Here is a 25,659-nt window from a genome sequence, read left to right as displayed (position 1 = left end):
AATACAAGTGTAATTTAGCTGACAAATGCGTGTCGTAAAGGTAATATTGGCTCCTGGCTGTCAGTCCGTCTGTGCGGCTGTCTGTCTGTGCAACAGCTGATGATGTGCAGGATCGCAGATTTGAAAACATCGGCGGGTCTGTTGTTACAAAGTTTATTTAATGTTGCTAGCTTGAGCTTCTGAATGAAAGTGGAATCGTGGGAACCTTTCATTCAGCAATGGATTGGGAATATTTTCTTAGTTTACTACTAGCTAGTTCAAATCAAATTTTGTCACATACACATGGTTAGCAGATGTTAATGCGAGTGTAGCGGAACGCTTGTGCTTCTAGTTCCGACAGTGCAGTAATATCTAACAAGTAATCTAACAATTCCTCAACAACTACCTAATACACACAAATCTAAAGGGGTGAACGAGAATATGTACACGTAAGTATATGGATGAGCGATGGCCGAGCGGCATAGGCAAGGTGCAATAGATGGTATAAAATACAGTATATTATACATGTGATATGAGTAATGTAAGATATGTAAACATGATTAAAGTGGCATTATTAAGAGTGCATTGTATAAAGTGACTGGAGATCCATTTATTAAAGTGGCCAGTGATTAGGTCTCAACGTAGGCAGCAGCCTCTCTGAGTTAGTGATGCCTGTTTAGCAGTCTGATGGCCTTGAGATAGAAGCTGTTTTTCAGTCTCTTGGTCCCAGCTTTGATGCCCCTGTACTGACCTCACCTTCTGATGATAGCGGTGTGAACAGGCAGTGGCTTGGGTGGTTTATGTCCTTGATCTTTTTGGCCTTCCTGTGACATCAGGTGTTGTAGGTGTCCTGGTGGGCAGGTAGTTTGCCCCCGGTGTTGCGTTGTGCAGACCGCACCACCCTCTGGAGAGCCTTGCGGTTGAGGGCAGTGCAGTTGCCGTACCAGGCTGTGATACAGCCCGACAGGATGCTCTCGATTGTGCATCAGTAAAAGTTTGTCAGGGTTTTGGGTGACAAGACAAATTTCTTCAGCCTCCTGAGGTTGAAGAGGCGCTGTTGCGCCTTCTTCACCACACTGTCTGTGTGAGTGGACCATTTCAGTTTGTCTGTGATGTGTACGCCTAGGAACTAAAACTTTACACCTTCTCCACTGCTGTCCCGTCGATGTGGATAGGGGGGTGCTCCCTCTGCTGTTTCCTGAAGTCCACAATCATCTCCTTTTGTTTTGTTGACGTTGAGTGACAGGTTATTTTCCTGACACTACACTCCAAGTGCCCTCACCTCCTCCCCGTAGGCTGTCTCGTCGTTGTTGGTAATCAAGCCCACTACTGTTGTGTCGTCTGCAAACTTGATGATTGAGTTGGAGGCGTGCATGGCCACGCAGTCGTGGGTGAACAGGGAGTACAGGAGGGGGCTGAGCACACACCCTTGTGGAGCCCCAGTGTTGAGGGTCAGCGAAGTGGAGATGGTGTCTCCTACCTTCCCACCTGGGGGCGGCCCGTCAGAAAGTCCAGGACCCAATTGCACAGGGCGGGGTTGAGACCCAGGGCCTCCAGCTTGATGATGAGCTTGGAGGGCACTATGGTGTTGAATGCTGAGCTGTAGTCAATGAATAGCATTCTTAAATAGGTATTCCTTTTGTCCAGATGGGATAAGGCAGTGTGCAGTGTGATGGCGATTGCGTCGTCTGTGAACCTGTTGGGGCAGTATGCAAACTGAAGTAGGTCAAGGGTGGCAGGTAAGGTGGAGGTGATATGATCCTTGACTAGGCTCTCAAAGCACTTCATGATGACAGAAGTGAGTGCTACGGGGCGGTAGTCATTTAGTTCAGTTATCTTTGCCTTTTTGGGTACAGGAATAATGGTAGCCATCTTGAAGCATGTGGGGACAACAGACTGGGATAGGGAGCGATTGAATACATCCGTAAACACACCAGCCAGCTGGTCTGCGCATGCTTTGAAGACCTGGCTAGGTATGCCGTCTGGGCCAGCAGCCTTGCGAGGGTTAACACGTTTAAATGTTTTACTCACGTCAGCCACGGAGAAGGAGGGGGGGCACAGTCCTTGTTAGCTGGCCTTGACGGTGGCACTGTATTATCCTCAAAATGGGCAAAGAAGGTGTTTAGTTTGTCTGGAAGCGTGACGTCGGTGTCCGTGACAAAGCTGGATTTATTTTTGTAGTCTGTGATTTCTGTAGACCCTGCCACATAAGTCTCATGTCTGAGCTATTGAATTGCGACTCCACCTCGTCTCTGTACTGGCATTTTGCTTGTTTGATTGCATTGCGGAAGGAATAGTTACACTGTTTATATTCAGACATATTCCCAGACCTCTTTCCATGGTTAAATGCGGTGGATCGCGCTTTCAGTTTAGTGCGAATACTGCCATCCATCCACGGTTTCTGGTTAGGGAAGGTTTTAATAGTCACAGTGGGTACAACATCTCATATGCATGAGCTAATTGGACCATATTTTAGACTCCTCAGCATGACCAGTATGCTGGACACCGTGGACAGTGCCAATAAAAATCACAAAAGCCAGCTCTGTCTACTGGTTAGTGAAGCTAATTAGCAAGCTAGCTAATTTAGCTGGCTAGATAATAGATACATCCACACACGCATTGCTTGTAATGTGCATAGCCTACTGGTGGGTGATTAGCCTACAGCCAAGTAAACGTTAATGCACTTACTCGCAAACTTTGCTGGAGTTGGTAGCTGGTTGACTGTTTTCCTCTTGGTTGATTTATTTTATAATAACCCTATAGTTTCTGAGGGTGTTTGCACTGCAAGAGCAAGAGATCAAGCAGATAACGGCGGCCCTATATAGCCTACCGTTGAGGCCCAGTATATCACTGTCTGTGTTAATTAGAATAACATTATACTGCTATAACGTTCATAGCTGACTCATTTTTATAATACGGTAGAGGAACCTAAAGTGCCAGTTGTAGGCTACAAGCAAATGAGAACACCAGCTGTCTGATACTGATCAAAGGGCAGCTGGCCCAGCGGCCGCTTGAGAAATCTTAGGTAGAGCACGTTATGGCGTCTTGCCTAGGTTTGTTTACAAACAATTAAAACTGTCGCCCTGATAGTTTGATATTTCATGAACACAAACTACGTAAATGAGACTTACTGAGTCTGGCTTTAAACTGTGGACTTATATGGACTTTTAGTGTGGGCTCAATGCGTGCACAGTGTTGAGCTAAGCAAACTGTGAGTGTGTGTGGGCGCGCGCGTGGTGCGAGGTGTGTGTGTGCGTGCGTGTGTGTGTGTGTGCGTATGTGTGCGTGTGTGTGTGTGTGTGTCTGTAGGTAAGGATCAACAATGTTTTTGCATCTGGGAGGCATTATGTTATGTTCTGACAGGTAGATTTGTCTGTAACAGCAACGTATCCCTTTGAAACGATGCCTGCAGATCTTACCAGGTAGTGTGGAGTTGATGCAAATCCAAAGCTCATTCTGTGAAATAGAGAAAAAAGGTCATAGCATTATAAACAGAGGACCAATGCCAAAACAAGCAAGGGAACAAGAGAAGAAAATGCCCAGTTCATAACAGAACGACAGGTTGTTTTGACGTACGGTGGTTTCTCTGGAGTTGGGACGAATTAAAAAGGAAGGGGCCTTGTGTTGAACATAAGTGAGCATGAATGAACCACACGGAAGACCTCTGTCAGTGGTTTGTAAAAGTAAGGATGTCTGTGCATTTCTAGACATCCTGTCCCAACATTTCTTTTTTAGCCCTAGAAAAAATGACCTCAGAGGACTCTTGGCTCTGGTGAAACAACAGGCTATTGAATTTTATAGAGAGCATTTTATTTTTAATTAAAACATATATGAATTCAGTGGAAAAAACAACAGAGACACATAAACTCATAAGAGCTTTGTGGTAACATACTGTGGGATTAATAACACACAGTAATAAACACAAACATCCCAGGCTCCTCCAGATAGAGAACACAACACATGGAGAAGGAGCAGTGAGCGGCTCAGAGAGCACTCTCTCTCTCTCTCGCCCTAAACAAGATGATCAACTTTAACTTTTGGACATTGTCTGAGGTTCAGCTCCGTACATCATTGTAAACACTCACACATGTCATTTGGCTCGCGAAGAGAGGAGCCGCTTGTCAGGAGGTATCACTATAATTTGCGAGGCCGACGGAGAGACATTATATATTTACATGAAGTATAAACATGATTTGTGATGAAGGGAAACCCAAGCAAGTTTCAGAACATGAAGAACGACAGAGGGCGAGTTTTAGTGCATCTACTATTACACCTCACAGAGCCAAGAATCCCTTAGAACAGCTTTGAGATGATTTGCGGGGTCTTAGAGTGAAAGGAACCTTGGAACTTCAGTGCTAATATGCTGCTGAAATCGTTTCCAAAATCCAAACATTTCATTTAGCAAATGAGTTCAAGACATGTGTGCAAATAAAATAAAGTATTTACCTCTAGCTAATGACAGACTGGTTCCTAATTGGCTGTTTCGAGCAGATCAAAAACATTAGGGTTTGTAATTACGTTGGTGGGTGAGGAGTGTTAAGCCTGGTTTCAAGCTCCACTTTTTGATACTTCTTTTATACTTGTAGCCAAACCCGGTGCAATAGACTTGTGATTAGTGCGTATAAGCTTTACCATGGCCACCGATACATTTCCTCTGTCATAATGAAAGATTTCATAGCCAACTTTATTACAGACGCATTTGACCGAAGACTATTTGTAGACCAGAAATCGGCACTTACCATAGACTCAGGGCAGTAGCTTGGTAATCGCTGCAGTAGGTGCTTCAAACGAGATTCGCTTTTTATGGTGGCGAGCTGGAAACAGAAACCAGTGTGTTATAATGAATTCAAAACATGTTTTCACCAAGAACAATGTCCATACATTTGCAATATAGATAGCTAAATAGTTGGGCAGAGATTTTCAATGGTTAACGATTCCATGGCACATGGTTTATGAACTGATACACAAAACAACGCTGCATTCATAACGTAGAGTTTTTCAATTTAAATTACACAAAATTCTTGCAACCAATAAAATGTTATATATATGGGGGATAGCTCTGCAGATTTTGCTGCGAAGAGACAAAATCATTTGATAATTTGTTTTGGGACTGTACATATGTAGCTTGTTTTTGGACGCAGGTTCAGGAATGGATGAAGAATTGCAACATTTACCTGGACCTAACCCTGCAGATAGCACTGCTGGGTGATTAAACATTTGATTGTCAATCGATCAATAATATAATAATACTCTTAGCAAAAATATTTATCTTTAATTGACAATGTGTAGAATCTATGAGAAAAGAAAGGTTCAGAACTTTTGTGAAACATCACAGCACAGTTGAAAAATATATAACAAATAGAAATCCAAACTGGATGGTCTTCAGAGATAGATGGGAGGGGTTGAGGGTAGCTGAAGGATGGGACTAAAAATGAACAAAAGATAATTCATGTAAAATATACCATGTCTTTAAAATGTATATAGTATGTATAAGCTGGAAGTAGAAGCCTAAGTGTTGTTGTCCATTAGTTTACTACAATTAGAGGAGGGATGGTAGGGTTAGGGGAAAATAATAAAGGAATATATATATATATACATACATATATTTTACAAAAAATATATGGGGGATTGGAAATGATGCAGACAATTACATTTATGGAATTCACGATCTATCAGCAATATTAAATCTGCCCCCCCCAAAAAAAAGTTGAAAAAAAAAAAATACATTTAATCTGAAACCTCTAATCTATGTAAACAAGTTTTGTATAATGAAATGCTCATGTAACAACAGTATCGTAACAACAACAGCCATTTGGTATGCTTACACTTACCACTCAATTAACAAGACTAACGTTTGCCTGAGAAAACTAGAAATCATCCCCAAATGACAGAAGAGTTCATCTTAACTCACACTCAGGCGTGGCTCTCTAGGTCGTGCGACCCTGGGACATAAAACAAACACGGCAGGGCCAATGACAGCTGCCAACTGTGGCGTTATCATCGCAGGGTGAGGAGCCGTTGGTTGACTCTCACATGGTCTGGGAGAATCCTGCGCCTGCCAACACTCTCTGGCTTAGTGCACAGTCATGAAATTAGCTTTGGAAGATTCATAGCCACTTAGTCAGAGCAATCTAAAAGACTAAACACATGATGGGAGGTGGGAGGTGATGTTGTTTTTGGTTGGTCTCCTTCACTCCTTCGTTGTTTTACTTCACCAAAAAAAAGACCACAGTTGGATTCAGCGTGAGAAGTTGTTGCGTAATATCTGAATAACATGTTGTAAAGAGTGCAGTAGTAGTAGAGTATTTCTACACTAAAGCGGAGTTCAGCCCCCAACTGTTGAACTGCATCTTCCTTTCGACTCGTCTGTGATACTGACATCTACACCATCATGTGTCTGCTATTGTTTTATTCTAACCAGGGTGATAAAGTTGGCTTGTTCCGCTTTCTGTTCATGCATTCTCACCGTTTATCCTCATTACTCGACATTCTATCCAGAACATCAAGTCCACATGGAATAAATCACCTGAAACTAATAACACATTCTTTATTTGTGAGGTGAAATAAATCGAGGTATACGCTGGGGACTGACGGACGGTAATCTTCTTACAGTTGGAACATTCCCAAGATCTGTACCTTCGAAAGCAGCTGTCGAGCGGTGATTTCTTGGCCGTTAATAAAATAAATCTGCAGAACACTACAAAGGCGTGGTTAACTTGGGCCATGGAGACGTATAACCTACACTCTTAGAAAAAATGGTTCCAAACAGGTTATTCATCTGTCCCCATAGGAGAAGCCTTTTTGGTTCAAGGTAGAACCCTTTTTGGTTCCAGATAGAACTCTTTTGGGTTCCGTGTAGAACTCTTTTGGATTCCATGTAGGACCCTCTGTGGACAGAGTTCTAAATGGAACTCAAAGGGGTTCTACCTGGAACCAAAAAGGGTTATTCAAGGGGTTATCCTATGGAGACAGGCGAAGAACCCTTTTAGGTTCTATGTAGATAGCACCTTTTTACACTGAACAAAACTATAAATGCAACATGTAAGGTGTCGGTGCCATATTTCATGAGCTGAAAGAAAATAACCCAGAAATGTCCCATACGCAGAAAAAAACGTATTTTGCTCAAATTTTGTGCACAAATTTTGTGCACAAATTTGTTTACATCCCTGTTAGTGAGCATTTTTACATTGCCAAGATAATCCATCCACCTGACAGGTGTGGCATATCAAGAAGCTGATTAAACAGCATGATCATTACACAGGTGCACATTGTGCTGGGGACAATAAAAGGCCACACTAAATTGTGAAGTTTTGTCACACAACACAATGCCACAGATGCTGACTGCAGGAATGTCCACCAGAGCTGTTGCCAGAAAATGTAATGTTCATTTCTCTAACATAAGCCGCCTCCAACATCATTTTAGAGAATTTGGTAGTGTCCAACCGGCCTCACAACCGCAGACCAAGTGGCGTCATGTAGGCGAGCGGTTTGCTGATGTCAACATTGTGAACTTAGCACAGGAGGCTCCCGGGGGGGTGGGGAGAATGGCTCATAATAATGGCTGAAACGGCGCAAATGGAATGGCATCAAACACATGGGAAAATACATACATTGGGGGGAAAAAGTATTTGATCCCCTGCTGATTTTGTACGTTTGCCCACTTACAAAGAAATGATCAGTCTATAATTTTAATAGTAGGTTTATTTGAACAGTGAGAGACAGAACAACAACAAAAACATCCAGAAAAACGCATGTCAAAAATGTTATAAAATGATTTGCATTTTAATGAGGGAAATAAGTATTTGACCCCTCTGCAAAACACGACTTAGTACTTGGTGGCAAAACCCTTTTTGGCAATTACAGAGGTCAGACGTTTCTTGTAGTTGGCCACCAGGTTTGCACACATCTCAGGAGGGATTTTGTCCCACTCCTCTTTGCAGATCTTCTCCAAGTCATTAAGGTTTCGAGGCTGACGTTTGGCAACTCGAACCTTCAGCTCCCTCCACAGATTTTCTATGGGATTAAGGTCTGGAGACTGGCTAGGCCACTCCAGGACCTTAATGTGCTTCTTCTTGAGCCACTCCTTTGTTGCCTTGGCCATGTGTTTTGGGTCATTGTCATGCTGGAATACCCATCCACGACCCATTTTCAATGCCCTGGCTGAGGGAAGGAGGTTCTCACCCAAGATTTGACGGTACATGGCCCCGTCCATCGTCCCTTTGATGCGGTGAAGTTGTCCTGTCCCCTTAACAGAAAAACACCCCCAAAGCATAATGTTTCCACCTCCATGTTTGACGGTGGAGATGGTGTTCTTGGGGTCATAGGCAGCATTCCTCCTCCTCCAAACACGGCGAGTTGAGTTGATGTCAAAGAGCTCCATTTTGGTCTCATCTGACCACAACACTTTCACCAGTTGTCCTCTGAGTCATTCAGATGACCATTGGCAAACTTCAGATGGGTATGTATATGTATTCTTGAGCAGGGGGACCTTGCGGGCGCTGCAGGATTTCAGTCCTTCACGGCGTAGTGTGTTACCAATTGTTTTCTTGGTGACTATGGTCCCAGCTACCTTGAGATCATTGACAAGATCCTCCCGTGTAGTTCTGGGCTGATTCCTCACCGTTCTCATGATCATTGCAACTGCACGAGGTGAGATCTTGCATGGAGCCCCAGGCCGAGGGAGATTGACAATTCTTTTGTGTTTCTTCCATTTGCGAATAATCGCACCAAATGTTGTCACCTTCTCACCAAGCTGCTTGGCGATGGTCTTGTAGCCCATTCCAGCCTTGTGTAGGTCTACAATCTTGTCCCTGACATCCTTGGAGAGGTCTTTGGTCTTGGCCATGGTGGAGAGTTTGGAATCTGATTGATTGATTGCTTCTGTGGATAGGTGTCTTTTTTACAGGTAACAAGCTGTGGTTAGGAGCACTCCCTTTAAGAGTGTGCTCCTAATCTCAGCTCGCTACCTGTATAAAAGGCACCTGGGAGCCAGAAATCTTTCTGATTGAGAGGGGGTCAAATACTTATTTCCCTCATTAAAATGCAAATCAATTTATAACATTTCTGACATGCGTTTTTCTGGATATTTTTGTTGTTATTCTGTCTCTCACTGTTCAAATAAACCTACCATTAAAATTATAGACTGATCATTTCTTTGTCAGTGGGCAAATGCACAAAATCAGCAGGGGATCAAATACTCCCCCCCCCACTTTATCTGTATTCCCAGTCATGTGAAATCCATAGATTAGGGCCTAATGAATTTATTTCAATTGACTGATTTCCTTCTATGAACTGTAACTCAGTAAAACCTTTCAAATTGTTGCATTTATATTTTTATTACATTTTTATTCAGTATATAAAACTTCTCTCTCTTTCACTCTCCAACTTTGAAAGATAAATAAATGTGGGGTGCCAGATTGAAACATCCAAAGAGAAATGACCTTGTCCTTTCAGAGACTGAAGGCCTCCCCTCATCAAAGAGGTAGTCATCCCTTAAGAAGAAATGGAACACTGTTTACACGGAGCCCTGTGGCACACCCCTGAAAAAAACACTTTCTCTGCAGAAACACAGCAGCTTGCAAGGACGCGAACAAGACGGACATTATATCTCTGCCCTCTCCCCCTTCTTTCTCTCTCTGTCTGTCACTCTCTTACTTTCTCTCCCCTCTCTATAATTTGGATCTCCCCCCTCAGTGGCAGGTGCAGTGCTGGGGACAGGGCGACCTTGCTGAGCGTGGTTCAACACTACAGCATCAATGAGTCTCTCTCTCTCTTTATATCTCTCTCTCTCTGTGTAAAGGGGAGGGGGAGAGTGGTGCTGGTGGTACGCCACCAGTAATAGCCTACTGAAATGGGCTAGGGGTCTGCCCTTTTTGGTTCCATAAAAAAGAAAAAGCCTTTCAGATGTCTCTTTCATGTCTTAGTGAGACACAGAAGGCAAGGATCCATGAAATTGTGCACTGCTTTGGCAGATTCCTTCACTACAATAAATAAGAATAAGATGCAGAGATACAGATGTAGGATCTCAATTTGAGCCAGTTTGCTACAGCAGGAAAATAATCCTGCAGCAACAGGACATGTGAATTATTATGTTGATTATAATTCATGGACGCTTTTGTAGGGATTGATACATTTTTTTGTTAGGGCAAATCAAGTCTAACATTTCAAAGAGGAAATGCAAACTTGTGGTGTATTTGAGTTTTTCAAAGTTTCCTAAAGTTGTTTCTCAGAAACAATAGAGCGATCAAATTAAGATCTTACATCTGATGAGCACGAGAGAGAAAGAGAGCTAGAGAGGGCATAAGAGGAACAAAAGAAGATAGACCCCTCACCTGCTCCTAACTCAAATGGGAGACAGGCAGAATTGTTATTCTAGCGCTCATCGCTACACTTCAAAGGACAGAGAAAAAAATACATTTCAGTGCTCTTCATCAAATAGTCATTATTTATGAGCTACAAATAATACGGAGACCATTGTGCTGGGGCTAAAGTTCTCTCACTCTTGTGCTCTACTTTAAACTGTGTGTGTGTGTGTGTGTGTGTGTGTGTGTGTGTGTGTGTGTGTGTGTGTGTGTGTGTGTGTGTGTTCGGTCTGTGGCCTCCCTTACCTGATCGCATGCTTCCCTACATGGTGTGAGATCCGCAGCATGGTGGCAGCAGGACGGATCTGTGGAGGAGAAACAGACAGACACGGAGGAGTTAGTCTTTGCTTTGATACAGTAGCACTCACTCACTCCCCAGCTTGTTTCGTCTTAAGCCCTGGCAAACCCGGAGAGACTTTCCAGGCGGGCGGCACCTTGAAATCCATCCATAAATATAACGGGTTCACAGTGCCTTAAAAACACAGTTCTGCTTTGGGGCTGGAGCGATAGATTGATAATGGTATTACAGCTGAGCTTATGTATTTGTCTCAATACACCAATTTCACCCTTTGTGCGTCTGGTCAACAATGTCTGCAGACTAAACAGATCGGGAGTAAGCTCTTATTATCTACCCTTTCAGAGCAACAAGAGTGTCTTCTTGAGAAAGCGTTGGTCTCTGCTTAACCAAGACCTTCTGCCCCAATGTAACCAACGCAAACACATCAATGGCCTAACAATTAAGCATGATACAACGAATTTTACCGCATCCTTTTTGTCAGGACATCTTAAGATGCTCAAGACTGGAAACATACACAATATTCAGTTCCATACAACAACAAAAACTAAGTTTATATGATAGGTCAATGAACGCTTTCTTCTGGTAAATGGAATAAAACTGTCAGAAGAGACGTTTGTGGTCTTAAATGAAAGTGAATAACCTCAATTCCATGACCTGAGGACATATAGCAGACAGAACATCGGGCTTAATGGAACCCAGAGAGAAAGACAAGAGGGGATGGAGAGAGAGAGAGAGAGAGAGAGAGAGAGAGAAGAGCGGGTGGAGAGAGAGAAGACGGGATAGAGGAAACTTGCACACATGCTCAAGCCAGACTTCTAGCCTTACGAATAATAATCCCAAGGGGAAAAAAGGGTCTTACAGAAACATATTATAACCTGTTTATGCTCCTTGAGGAAATGTCATAATTATCAGAATTCTCTCTCTCCAGCTTTTTTTCTTTCATCTCGGCCCAGACATGGTCTTCCTCTCCTCCTCTCTTCCTCCTCTTCCATTTATGTCTGATCCAGGCTCAATCCTTTCATCAACTTGATTCTGTTTTCTCTTTCTTACTCTTGTCTTCTTAACGTCGATCTCGTATCGGCGACCCGCTAAAGGAGGAACAACAAACGCAGCGGTGGAGATGAAAGTGTTTTAGGGTCTAAGTGCTGCATCGTTGACCGTCTGTGATGTATCCGAGTGGGTCTGGTCTGGGTAGGGTCCTGGTCTGGGTTTGGTCTGATGGAAACCAGAACCATCCTAGTTGTCTTTGTAATGAGACACAGATCCCCCTGGCTTGACCCCCAGTAGTAGCCTTTAAAGTATGTGTGTGTGTGTGTGTGTGTGTGTGTGTGTGTGTGTGTGTGTGTGTGTGTGTGTGTGTGTGTGTGTGTGTGTGTGTGTGTGTGTGTGTGTGTGTGTGTGTGTGTGAGAGAGAGAGAAAGAGAGAGTTTGTGTGTGTGTGTGTGTGTGTGAGAGAGAGAGAGAGAAAGAGAGAGTTTGCGTGTGTGTGTCTATGTGCATCAGTGTGACACCCCTTAGTGTTCTCTCTGCGCACCGCTACAATTTCACCTGTCACATTGTTGTTGTTCTGAGGTGAGAGAGCCTTCCTGTCTGACAGGCCACGCTAAACAAAAGCTGTTGTCATATTGCTACGATGGTTTCCATTGGCTTCTAATGACACCACATTCATTAGGAGGCTATAAAGGCCTGGGAGTAAACAGAGAGAGGCAGCGTGACTAACACACCAAAGAGGAAGAGATGGGTCATACGAGGGGAGCTTGGCTAACAGCTTAGCGGCAAACAACACCGGTGACACCACAAACAACCCTTGCCCGGCCTGAATCATGTTGGTTAACTATGTAGCAGGAACTGACTCACCTTTTCTCTTAACAGAAAAGACATGTCAACATGTCATATGACCTATATATATAGAACTGCAGAGCGTGAGTGAGTGCAGTAAAGTGGATTGGCGATGCAGTTGTCTTGGACAGAGATGGTCTGTCATTAGAGGTAGGCAGGGACTTGGAAAGGGTCTCGGCCTTCTCTCCAGCCACTCACAACCATAAGGCCCCTTTTAGTGAGTCAGAGAGCTAGGCGTCTCTGGGTGCTGACTCACTCTCTCTTTCTCTGACTCTTTATCTCCCTCTCTCTCTCGATCTCTCTCCGTCTCGCTCCCCTTTTCTTTAAACCCAGTAACATATGCTAGCACTTTGAGCTAGCCCTGCTACTGTGTCCCTGTTTTCAGAGGAATAGTAATAATGCCACCCACAAGCCACATGAAAGGAATTCCCCTCTCCAAGCCCCCCACACCCCCCCCACAACCTCTCTCTCTCAGTACACACTCCCACCCCAACCCTTTTAATGCCCCCCTCCCACGCTAACTCAACCCACCAGCCGCCCCACAGACCAGCCCCTCTGGACTTCTCACGCCCTGCTCCCCAAACTACTTCACACAGCAAAGTTGTTTGCAACGAAGGGAAGGAACATATTGGCCCGGCTCTCATCTCTTGTGTGAGTTACGTGAAGAGGCAGCATTTGATGTTCAGATATTTGAAGAGAGAGAGAGTCAGAGACAGAGACAGCGACAGAGACAGAGAGAGAGAGACAGAGAGAAAAATTTAACTCTGGCAGAAATTAAGGCAAAAACTTAAAAGGGTCGGCACTTGACAGCCCCAGCAAAACTGATCAAACGGGAATGAGAACCAGACAGAGGGAGGGAAGGAGGGAGTAGGGACAGTTTACAATATGGGGCCGTGGAACCCCATGGCCCCGTGGCTTCCACCCAGAGGGAGGCGCCACAGCAGCCTCTGGATTCCATTCATGCCCTGACCGACGCAGTGTGGTGGTGAGGAAGAGCAGGCCTCGGCATCCTGGCTCTGTGTGTATGTGACTCTCTGCCTTCCTCAGTCCAGTAGAGGAGAGGAGAGAGAAGGAGAGACAGTACACCATGGTAGTGACTGTTCTGTTACTCTCTTCCTGCCTCAACTGACACGTAGCCAGAGACATGCCACTCCACCATAAGAGGATATGGGGGTGGGGGTGTCATTAATACACTCTTACCCGAATACACTCTTACACTCTCACGGGTTGAAAATGGCAGATTTTGCCACTGATAAGCACCTAAATTGGAATGCAGAGGCTGTACAGTAACATCCCATACATGACGTTAGAGCTCAGACTCACTCCGTCACAGCTCTGTATGGATTCTGACTGACAGACATTCTGAACTTGGGAGCCGCACGAGACAAGAAGTTGCCCCCATCCCTCTCGCTAATTGGGCCACTTTTGCTAATGTTTTGCTGTCTGAGTGAGGGAAACGTTGTAAATGAAGAGGACTCAAATGTATTTTGAAAGATGAGACGTTGAGGATTATAATAAGTACTGCTTTAATGTCATACAAGCAAGCCAAACACCCATATCATCAAACTCATGTCATATACAGTGTCGACGTTTATGATCCCAATGTTTGATGTACAGTTACAAGATTACAGGGAGTCATACCCTGGGTTGTTCTGAACAGAATGAGCCTGTGTTTGTCTATTGTGAAGCGAATTCACGGCAGAACACGCACCTGAATGCACTCATGACTCCTTTCTATGCGCACCAAAATGACCATCTGTTTTCTCCGAATTGCCCTGTGAAAGCCTATTACTGTAAAATCGTATTTTATAACTTAGCTTGGTAATACAACAACCTTTGAAATGAGTGCACTGAAATGACTTAAGGAACTGTGCACACTGAGACACCAGTTAGTCCTCTCACTCAAACCCTTGTCATTTTATTTGCCTTATGTTGAACCTACCCCGCATTTCCCAGGATTACTGTTATCATGTTACTGAATGTATCCAGAGTATTTTGAGATTTTGTTATCAACAAATTCAGCGGAAAGTACAGTAAATGTAAAATGCACATAAAATCAACAGTGTAATGTTTGGTTTCAGTCTTGTGTCAGGTGAACTGTTGTGTCCTCAACTTTGGTCTAATCATTTCCCCATAATCTCCAAACTGTTCCCTTTCAATTGCCACCATGCTTACGCATTCAATATATCTTCTGTAAGAAGCATTTCAATTTAGCCCTATACATATAGGCCAACTCCTAGAAGACTAAAGTGTTAACATGGCAAACCTTTCTGGACAGGGGAGAGTGGAGAAGAAAGAAGGGAGGAGATTCCAGCTAGCTATTTAGGAGGAGAGAGGAAGGGAGGCAGGTTGGGCTGGGCGTGTGTGGAACACGTCAGCCTCAGTCATCCTTCATCAAAGTGAGTTAGCGTCAGCCGCCAACCGCTAGCAGCCTAGGAGCACTCACCAGGAGGAGAGAGCCGAGCTTTAGCCGACCCAACCCAAGTAGCCCTGCAGCAGCCTGCATTGTGGTGACCGCAAGTCCGCGCTCCCCTCTCTTAACGAGCTGCCATTTTAATGACACAATTGGCGCGGCCAGTGGACCATTCAGCCTCCAGCCCTCCTCCTCACCCGTCTGTGTCCGTACGGCTGTTCGCCTGCCCCTCTTTGTGCTCCTCGCCCCGGAGAGAGGCCAAACAAATTACCCGTTGCCAAGGGCAGACAGTTAATAAAAGCCATGGCAACAGCACTAGTTGTGCACTGTTCCTGAATTGTTGGGTTTTATCTTTTTGTTGTTGTTGACATTGTTATCTTTATGTTTCTATTGCAATGAATGGGCGTGCAGTGGACGGTGGCATGGTGCGATGAGGTCGTACAATATATGGAGGTCGGAGGAATGAATTGGCCAGTGAGGCACGTCGAGCCCCGCTGCGAGCCCTTTAATAGACAATGACAGGCTCTGGCTGTGCGGAGTGGGGAGAGCTCATCAGCAATACACAGAGCTGGGAGTCAGAGGCCCCAGGAGCTGCTAATGAGCATAGTAGGCCTAGAGACAGACAGACCGACAGACAGACACCACGAGGACACACGGTATATAATGTACAGTAACAGGACAGGACAAGACAGGACTGAACAGGACAGTAGAGCAGAGCATAGTAGAGTAGAACAGTCCCTGTATTGGTGTCAGAGTGTTTCCTCAGCCAGAACAGCCTGGTGGGTATGTATGTATGTAGTCAGCTCTGAGAGAATGGACGGCACCGTATGGGGGAGAGGAGAGCACAGTGTGAGGGAAGTCACAACACACACAGTTATCTTCCATTCCAGGAGATAACGGATGAGTCGGTATGGGGCCTGGTGTGCTGGGTAATCCATCCATACTGTCAGGGGGACACATGGTCCCTCACCGAGGGGTTACACAAACACAATGGAGGTGGTGAATGTTGAAAGGGCTTTTAAGGGTTGGTCATCTGGGGTGGATGGGTGACGGACACATCACTCTATGTTGTGGCTGGTTTAGGGGGGCTAGGGGGGGTGGGGGGTTGTGTTTGCTGTGAAGGCCTGAGGAATGAGTGAACCCTTCCACCGGCACTCAAGAGAAAACATACTTTCTGGCCATGCAGCCAGTGTGTGTGAGAGTGAGAGTGAGAGAGTGAGAGAGTGAGAGAGAGAGAGAGAAATACAGTGAGAGAAGTGTGTGCAGTCTCTCCTACAACCCCATCTGTCAGCGTGTGCACGCGCATTCATGAGGGGGACACACTGCCCACCTCAAAAGCACCCTCTTCTTCTCCCAGTGTAATTCCCCTTACTTCTCCTCGCGACTCGAGAGCGGGAATCAATCACGTCAGACGCGCCGCTTTCATCGGCGGGACGGAGACATCTGCCAAGACGTACCCATCCCATTTCCTGCCCCGCTACGCATATACAAAGGGACATGTACCGTATGACTGTCCTGAAAGATCACAGGACTTAGCACTCATAGCAGATGCAGTCTGACTTTCCAACTCTACAATGCACAGACTGGCGGCTAATAACAAAGGCATGGAAGGAAGGGAAGAGAAGAGAAGAGAGGACGGAGGAGAGGGTAAGGAGGGAAACAGCCACTACAATAGCTCAGTATCAGCTCTGAGAAAGCTACAAACCGCTGAGTCATTTTTAACACTATTGCACCACGTTTGTCTGAAATGTAAAATATGTCAACTAAAACACTGACAGACACGCAACGTGGAACGGCCATCTTTAAGCCATTATGACTGGCTATAGCTACATGAACGAACCACGCCCAGGGCTGTAGCTGGAGTTCAGCAAACTGTCTTCCATAACTCCATGACAATAACAATCTAATTGACATTCTTGTCTTAAGGTGTCAACATCTGAAACAGTGTTTGCCAAACTCTGTGCTACATGTCTGTGTCTCGGGTGCTCACCCAAGCCTCTGTAGTAACCGCGTGGGTGAGTTCAGTAGCTATCTGGCCCTGTGTGGTTGGAGTAAATCCCTCTGTCCACACCACAGATCGGTTTGATCCTGCAGTCTTGGCACCAGCGGCAGTCAGAGGCAGGCCAGTGTTGTGTTGTGTCTGTCTTTATCTAGCGGGCTGGCCGAGGCCTTGGTTGGTTCAGCTGCTTCACTCAGCTGTTTTCTCTGCTTAGCTTACTGGATATCTGGGCCCGTATTCACAACGTGTTTCTGAGTAGGAGTGCTGATCTAGGTCAGTTTTGCCTTTTAGATACCAATGAATGAGGCATCGGGGACCTGATCCTAGATCAGCACTCCAACTCTGAGACACTGCGAATACAGGCTGAGATTTGACAAAGCAGCTTCAGGCTTTAACAGTTATACATTTGACATTTTAGTCATTTAGAAGACACTCTGCCACTTACAGGAGAAATTAGGGTTAAGTGCCTTGCTCAATGGCACATCGGCAGATTGTTCACATAGTCGGCTCGGGATTCAAACCAGCGACCTTTCAGTTACTGGCACAATGCTCTTAACCGCTAGGCTACCTGCCGTTAGAGTGTGTGTTCATGCGGGCCGGCCCGGAACAGCTGTATTTTCTGCTCACTGCCGTCCTACGGTCCGACGAAAGCCGTTTCCCGTATTTCGCCACAAAACACAAGGCGGGCTTCAAAGGAGAGAGTAGGGGTAAAATGGAGGGGTATTTATGCTATAACAAACAGAGCTGGAAATAGCAGCAGCGCTAGCCCTGGCTAAAGCGTATAACCGCTGATGAAGTGTGGAATGTCAATGTGCGGGCCCCCCCCCCCCCAAAAAAAGCAGTTCCTGCCAGTCCGCTTCCTGTGCGGATGCTCTTGTGGAGGTTGCTTTGTCTTTCGCTCTGTGTCATTTCTCGCCAAACATCTTAAACAATATCAAACCTCTCAATTTCAGAGCCGAAAATGTCAATAATATAGCAGACAAAAATGAACTTTCTAATCTCATATTCTCTCCTATTGTGTCTCAGAACTCAGCCTAGGATGTCCTCTTCTCACCATCGGGGCTATAAACACACACAAACACAATGGTGAATAGTCATGGATTCTTGTCTGATGTTTGGGCTGCTCCCGCATTCCTCTCTGGCAGCCTGAACCCTCTAGGGGAGAGTTTAATGCCTCTGGGTCAAAGGTGACTTCCTGTGCATTAATACATTGCGATCTGACATAAGCAGGGAGGCATTAAGGGATCAGTGTGTTGTGAAGAAATGTGGGAGAGACTAGAGGCACAGACGTTTCCTCGCACCAAAACTCTTTCTGTGTCCTGATTCACTAAAAAGATATGTAGGCCTTTGTATTACAGATGCAGTCAAATATAATGGCACCCATGTACGAGTCACTATTTATTCAAAAATAAGTTGAAATTGAAAAAACCTTCGGTGTTAACACGTGTATTTGTTTGATTTGATGCACAGGATCCCAAAAAATTATAATCTAAACTGAAACGTACAGTCAAAACATGGCCTGGACTAAATTATTCAAAATTCTAATGAATTAAGTTGGAGGCAAGTGATTCTCTGCAAGTGTAATTTATCCTACTTGTGGTAAGTTGCAGGTGCCACCAGGGTAAAAATAGCCATTAACCCGTTTTGAAAAAAACAACAAGAAAACACGTTCTGCTCCATTGCACTCCATTGTAAAGTGCAAGGCAGCCAATATATTGGACCACATCTGTATATGAAATATTAGGAAGGTGTTCCTAATGTTTGATATGCTCAGTATATGCATGCACTATATGAAAATATATGTATGCACTACATGAAAATATGTCTGCACTTCATAAAAATATATGTCTGCACATATGAAAATATAATGTATGTAGCACTATATGAAAATATAATCTATGGATTTCAAATGACTGGGAATGCAGATATGCATCTCTTGGCCTCACAACGGGCCTCAGGATCTCGCCACAGTATTTATGTGCACACAAATTGCCATCGATAAAATGCAATTGTGTTCGTTGTCCGTAGTTTATGCCTGCTAATACCATAACCCCACCGTCACCATGGGGCACTCTGTTCACAACGTTGACATCAGCAAACCGCTCGCCCACACGACGCCATACACATGGTCTGCGGTTGTGACGCCAGTTGGACGTACTGCCAAATACTCTAAAACGACATTGGAGGCGGCTTATGGTAGAGAAATTAACATTCAATTCTCTGGCAACAGCTCTGGTGGACATTCTTGCAGTTAGCATGCCGATTGTGCGCTCCCTCAAAACTTGAGATGTCTGTGGCATTGTGTTGTGTGACAAAATGTCTCATTTTGGAGTGGCCATTTAGTGTCCCCAACACAAGGTGCACCTGTGTAATGATCATGCTGTTTAATCAGCTTCTTGATATGCCACACCTGTCAGGTGGATGGATTTTCTTGGCAAAGGAGAAATGCTCACTAACAGAGATGTAAATGAATTTGTGCACAAAATGTGTGATAAATAAGGTTTTTGTGCGTAAGGAAAATGTTGCGTTTATATTTCTGTTCAGTGTATGTAGTGTATAATAGACTATATGACCAGGAGCAGCAAATTCCTGAGTAATTATTCAAATCAACAAGTGAATGAATAGAGAATATTAATATTGTCATTATAAACCCTCATCCATGGAAACCAAACTCTCTTTAATCTATGGTTGATAGATAACGTGTATTTATTCAACTGACTAACGCTCAAATTACTTTATTTGATTCCCTCATTGAAGTGTCTTTACCAGAGTAACTAGACAGGCAAATCGACAAACAACTATCAAATAAAAACATGAAAGTGTGTTTTTAACACATGCTGGGCTGGCAAATTATTTGACAAAAATCTGTGTCCGTCCATCACGCAAGATCCATAAGAAACCAGCTAAAGAAGAGAATGTACTCGGGGTGTGAAAACATCAAAGGCCATAAATTGTGTCTTGCATCTATAAAAGTCTGCTCCATTGAAGATACTTAAAAAAAAACATCTTCACACAATATTCTAAAGAGATAAATGATGATGGATGAAGTGCTAGATATCTAAAACAAAGTTCTTGCCATCACTAATATATTCCTCCAGCGTTTTTAAATGACATCTGTGAGGATGGAGCGACTCATAAAACAACCAGAGGGAACAGAGAGACAGGGTGATGGGTAGCCTCAGAGCTAAAATTGGATGCATGATTGATCCACACCAGGGTCCAGTTTGAATCCATCAACCCCAGTACACTTCCATTTAGGAACCTCATAGCAACACATAAGCAATAAAGCAATAATCAATTACACTGCTGCTGGCACATTACAATCTTCAAAAAAGTAAACAATAGGCCTTTTCAGTATTTATCTCCAAACATGGCCATAGGATGGTGGTCCCTTAATGTTTAACCATGATTAATGACCAACTTTTTTGGGTCATCCACCCAGATTCTGGATTTCAACAAACGCAATCAATGTGTTGAGCCACAAGGCCCACCACAACCCAAAAGAATTCAGCCAAGATCCAACAGTAAGTGCTCCTGACCTATCGCTTGGGAACAACGCCTTCTAAAACATTTCTGTGCATGCCTGACTCCACATGATCTACATATAGCACATAATCATACATAGTGGGTCTAAAGTTTGGACTATTTTACCATCGCATGGAGGTACCACACCTATGTGTCTGTGGTTGTGGTTACGTAAAGATAGCCAGTGTGACCAGCAGGTCCATGTGCGCTCCAGGTGTGCAGCTCACGAAGGGCGCTGCACATTCTTCCAAACCCTGGAGGAGCACCTGAACACCATCAGTCTGTGTGGAGCAACAGATGTTGAGGCCCTGATTGTACTCCAGCCTCCAGATGGAAGGAGTTGGTCCCGCCCCTCGTTTCATATTCAATTAGGAAAATCAAAAGGGACACAGAGCCGGCCTGTCCCGCCACTGACTCCACACACACTGGGGAACAAGAATCTGAGGTAGTGGGGGGGGGGGGGGGGGGGGCAGATAAGAATATGAACAAACATAATGAACTGCATATGTCCAGGTAGAGGGAAAAGAGGTGGGGGAAGTAGTGTGTGTGTGTGTGTGTGTGTGTGTGTGTGTGTGTGTGTGTGTGTGTGTGTGTGTGTGTGTGTGTGTGTGTGTGTGTGTGTTGGGGGGAAGGAGAGGTAGTGGGGATGGAATCAGCTTGAGTCTTTTTTTGGCGAGTGATCAAATGAGGAACCCGTCTTATTCTATTACATAAGATCCAATTCTGTTGCTGCCGCCCTCTGAGCCTGCCTGTCAGACAGTCTGCTCTGGACCCATTGAAATGAACAAAGGTCTCACCTCCCGCGGGAGAAATGCCACACTTTTAGGCAAAGAGCGTGAGAGGGTCTTTAAAATCCTTGTAAAATAAATAAGAATAGGCCTTTGTTGATGAGATGCAAAACCAGCCTTATTGCGATACAAATGGATATGGAGTTTAATAGCGTGTAACTTTCAAGTGAGTCCTGCACTGATCCTATGTCAGATATTGGTATCTGAAGTTGGCACAGAAATGGAACCTTGACTATGTAGTATTCCCCAGTCACATTCAGGTATAACTTGACAATCTTGACATTTATGGTGGGCCTTAATGTAACAACTTCAATGTTGCGTCAACGTAAGTACATATGTTTTACAGAGCCTAATCTAATAACCTGAAAACTGCTCAGTTATTTCTCAGATCTGAAACATAAAATACATTGATACTAATGTAAACCAATGTTCTTGCAAACACGCTCTTTACTCTCCTAAATGAACAATTATTGGAGTCAGATCAAAATAAATACCATTATTTCAGTTCAATAACCATGTGCCAAGTGAATAGTTTTGGTAGGCTACACAATCACATTTTTAAAACATTGCATAAAAATGATGATACCTATTATACTATTGCCTATTATTTGGATTTGTTTAGAACAAAACAATAACTACATTTGTTGGCTTTAAAAGCATGGCACAACATGATGCTAAAAAAAACATGCATGCTCGAAATGACACACATTTCAGATGATGCAAAGACATCCATTCTATTCTGCCTCATGTTCCTAAATCAGCCTTACTTTGAGGAGATGTTCAATTGGTTGCAGATGCATCTCCTTAATAAAACAGGGATGACTAGCCTGTATAGCCCATACATGAAAATAAACTAAAAAGGAAAGGGAGAGGTAGTTTTAGCTAAGTGGGGAGAAAAACATTTAGGGAATTTTTCACACGAAATAACTGAGGGAGTGGGACAATGAGAAAACCGTTATCTTGCGGCAGTGGTCAGGATCGGGGCCAAATTCGTTTCCCAGATGTTCCCAAGGCGCGAGGCCTGCGCTATCACTCCCATTGTAGAACTTTTCACAAAACGGCCCACGTGTAGGTTCATTTATTCCCTTCAGTTCATAATGCCAGCTGGCTAATGTGGGTCCTAACTGCAGTTCTAAACGATGCCTCGTCTTTCATGTTCAATGCACAGTGTGACAGATTACAGCGATATTTACGCGAACTAATCCACATCCTGAGCGCATGTGGACAAACAGCACTTTTCACAACATCAAAGTCCTCATACGGCAGATGCGAATTCATAGCTGCTGCTGCCACCCTAGAACCCCATCCGTAAAGGTTGAGGAATTCCGTACCAATGAATGATGTGGCCAAATGACTATTGATAAGAAAGGTACGCCTACAATGTTGCATTTAAACACTGTTGCTATATTGAAACGGAGGTGCGCCAACTGGTTAACAAATTGTAAGTGGGACAAATGGCAACAAACAATCACTTTTGCCAAAATCCTTAGCATGAGAAAGCAAAGTCAAGGACAGTTGTCTAACCAATAAAAGTGTCGCCTAAATAGCCTAAACAATGTATTTTCTAATTGACTGGTGTGAAGGATTAGCAGCTTATCGTTATCAAAGGACTCGGTACTGGGAACCCGTGTATATAGGCAATGTTAGTCATTGTGTAGCCTATGCAGTTTTATTCCTGGTGTTATTATATTTCTATGGTTTTTTCTTCTCTCTGCATTGTTGGACAGAGCCAGTAAGTAGCCTAAGCTTTTCACTGTTAGTCTACACCTGTTGTTTACCATGCATGTGACATACCCAATTCGATTTGATTTAGGCTACACTTCACTCATGTTGTGTCAAATGTTCAGCCATGTTATTACCTAACAAGTAACACGTTGAGATTTTACATCAACGATATATCTAGCTAGTCTTATAGGATCTACTATAGCCTAATCAACGGGCTATTCTAAGACACCGAAGAGAAACAAATATAACACGATTTAAATGATGTAACGTCACGACCAGAATATAATAGTCTACACAACAAGGTATGGCTGGTAAGTCCCGTCGCCGGTAACGGGACCCTCCCCATTTGCGTGATACAATGTGTCAGAAATGAGAGGTACAAACCAGCGTGACACAATGTGAAGAAAAATGACGGATATCATGTTCACAATGGAAACCTATATGGGAGGTCATTACTGAATTCCCTCCAAAACACTAGAACATGTTCACCCAAACGTCCCAATACAAAGTACCGTTAGGAAACACAAAGTGGGGTCTGTTCTGTTCATGAAACAGTCCAGCCTACAACGGTTGCTGGCTACTCACAGGTCTCATACTGCAGGATGCGTACTGTAGAAGTGAATCAACAAGTTAAAACTCGGCGCAGTGAAAACTTGGGTCGCCTACAAGGATTTGTTCTCACTTGAGCGAACTTTATCATTGTATACCTTGCACGTTTTGAATCAAGTACAGATCCCAAGAGCACAACAAAATGAGACACAGGCATATCAATTACTGTATGTAATGTTTAGCGAAATAAGAAAAGCGAGCCGGAGACTTACCCTGAGTAAGAACCAAATCGTAGAAGTTGAAGGCGAGCAGAAAAGTCACTATCTCAAAACACACATACATCTTATTGAAATCCTAAAGTGCATTGTGAACGAAAAGACAAATAAAACACTGCCGCTTTGACAAGCTCCATGAGACCCTCTGTGTCGGCTACATTAGCGTATGCGGCTCTTCTCTCGTGATCCGCTCATATACAGGCCGAACCGTGGAGGAGATGGAGAACTGGTGGTCACACACAGCGCGTACTGGGCATGCGCATACGGGAGAAATCCCACCGGTCAGAAGAGGGCTGGGTTAACGGTGACATACGTATGATAGAACTAGATAATAACGCCGTTATTAATGCATGGGTGTGGTGTTATCGGGCTAAAAGTATTTCATTTGGAATTCCAGAGATGTCAGCCAATTAGGCTTCGAGCATCATGGACGTCGTCTAGAAATGTTTCGAAATCTTTTTGTCATACAATGTTCACTTTTCTTGCATTCTTGCACGGGCAAAGCATTACAATGTCTTTGTTCAAACTGAGTCATCAACACATTTATTCATGTAAAAAGATGGAAATATAAGTCATTGTTCTCCAGCAAAGCAACTGTCCATTCTGCAATATCCCAGACTATAAAACGGGAAATACAGCGAGCGAAAAAGATCAAATTAACTCTATAGGCTAATGTATGTTTGACCATCGCAATCAACGATGACAGCCTACACCTGCTGTTCCAAATGATACAGCCTAAATGTCCTGGGGAAGCAAAACATGTCATCCGTCATGACATCTGGTTAGCGGGGATATAATAAGATATAATACTTATAATGAAAAACAACAACACTGCATTTAGCATGGTCGCCCAGACGCTCTGCGCTCACAAAGGGGCCAATGTTGAGTTGATGAACAAACCTCTGATTCCCCGGCTCCAGGGCTCATATCAATCACTGAAAGGAACAGCCTCAGCTCTTCTGAGGTCAGGTCTACTGTGCTGTGCCATGGGCATCGGATTCTTCTAACTTTACTCTATTTATGCTCCTTTCTAGCTCAGTTGGTAGAGCATGGCGATTGTAACGCCAGGGTAGTTGGTTCGATTCCCGCGACCAATGATAAGCAACAATGTATGCACGGCACCTATAACTAACTGTAAGACGCTATGATAAAAGCGTCTGGCATATACTGTGTTATTATAATGTATTTTGCGTCCTGTACTTTCTGTCTAATGTCACTATGCTTTCCAATGATCATATTGATGGATATCCAGAATGTATGATTGAATGAAGTTATAGATTAAGGTATTAACTTCATGTATTTGCACACAAACCACTTTAATAAATATGTAATTTAGCAGATGCTTTTATCCAAAGCAACTTACAGTCATGCATGCATACATTTTGTGCATTTGGGAACTTTACCTAGTACAATTGTCCATTGTGGTATGAATAAAGTTAGACTAAAGTCAATTTGATTAAAAACATGCCCTTTTAAAGGTCACATGACTTTCCTGACCTGCCCTGCCCTGGCCCCTGGGAGACAAACAGTGGCGGAGGTATGATGGACGTCCAGGGGCCACGATGCTGACTCCAGTCCCCTAACATCCTCCCAGCTCCGGGGTGATCATTCTATTCGTCTGACCCCTGACCTCTGTCCCCCTATGGACAGATTTGTACGCAGCGCCACACAAAAGGACCGGTCCGCTCGTTGACATGGGAATTAGATGTGACAAAAGCCTGACAGACAGACAGAGCCTCTACATGTTCTTCAAACATCTCTTTTCCTGTTGGCCCCCGCACGTTCCTGCAGTGAAGCTGTCATGGTGGAATGTTATTGATGATGTGTGTGTCAGGGATGATAGGCGGCTTGGGAGAGGCTACAGAAAACATCATGAAGTGTGATGAGCTGGATGTGTAGAAATCTGAT

The 25,659-nt window shown here is 44.1% G+C and overlaps 1 protein-coding gene across 1 annotated transcript in view; it reads right to left on the bottom strand.

Moving 5' to 3' along the window:
* LOC115195638 (reversion-inducing cysteine-rich protein with Kazal motifs) overlaps positions 1-23,976 on the bottom strand; it is a 56,582-nt gene extending 32,606 nt beyond the window's left edge. The window contains exons 1-4 of the mRNA XM_029755713.1: positions 23,749-23,976; positions 10,587-10,645; positions 4,719-4,793; positions 3,399-3,435 (exon numbers count right to left, since the gene is read on the bottom strand). Coding sequence (XP_029611573.1) covers positions 3,399-3,435; positions 4,719-4,793; positions 10,587-10,645; positions 23,749-23,818 — 241 coding nt within the window. The 5' untranslated portion in view covers positions 23,819-23,976. The remainder of the gene's footprint in view (positions 1-3,398; positions 3,436-4,718; positions 4,794-10,586; positions 10,646-23,748) is intronic.
* Positions 23,977-25,659: the final 1,683 nt, after the last annotated feature.

Source organism: Salmo trutta, chromosome 6 (genome assembly GCF_901001165.1).
Source record: "Salmo trutta chromosome 6, fSalTru1.1, whole genome shotgun sequence".
Lineage (NCBI taxonomy): Eukaryota > Metazoa > Chordata > Actinopteri > Salmoniformes > Salmonidae > Salmo > Salmo trutta.
This window is presented reverse-complemented; position numbering and strand designations above follow the sequence as displayed.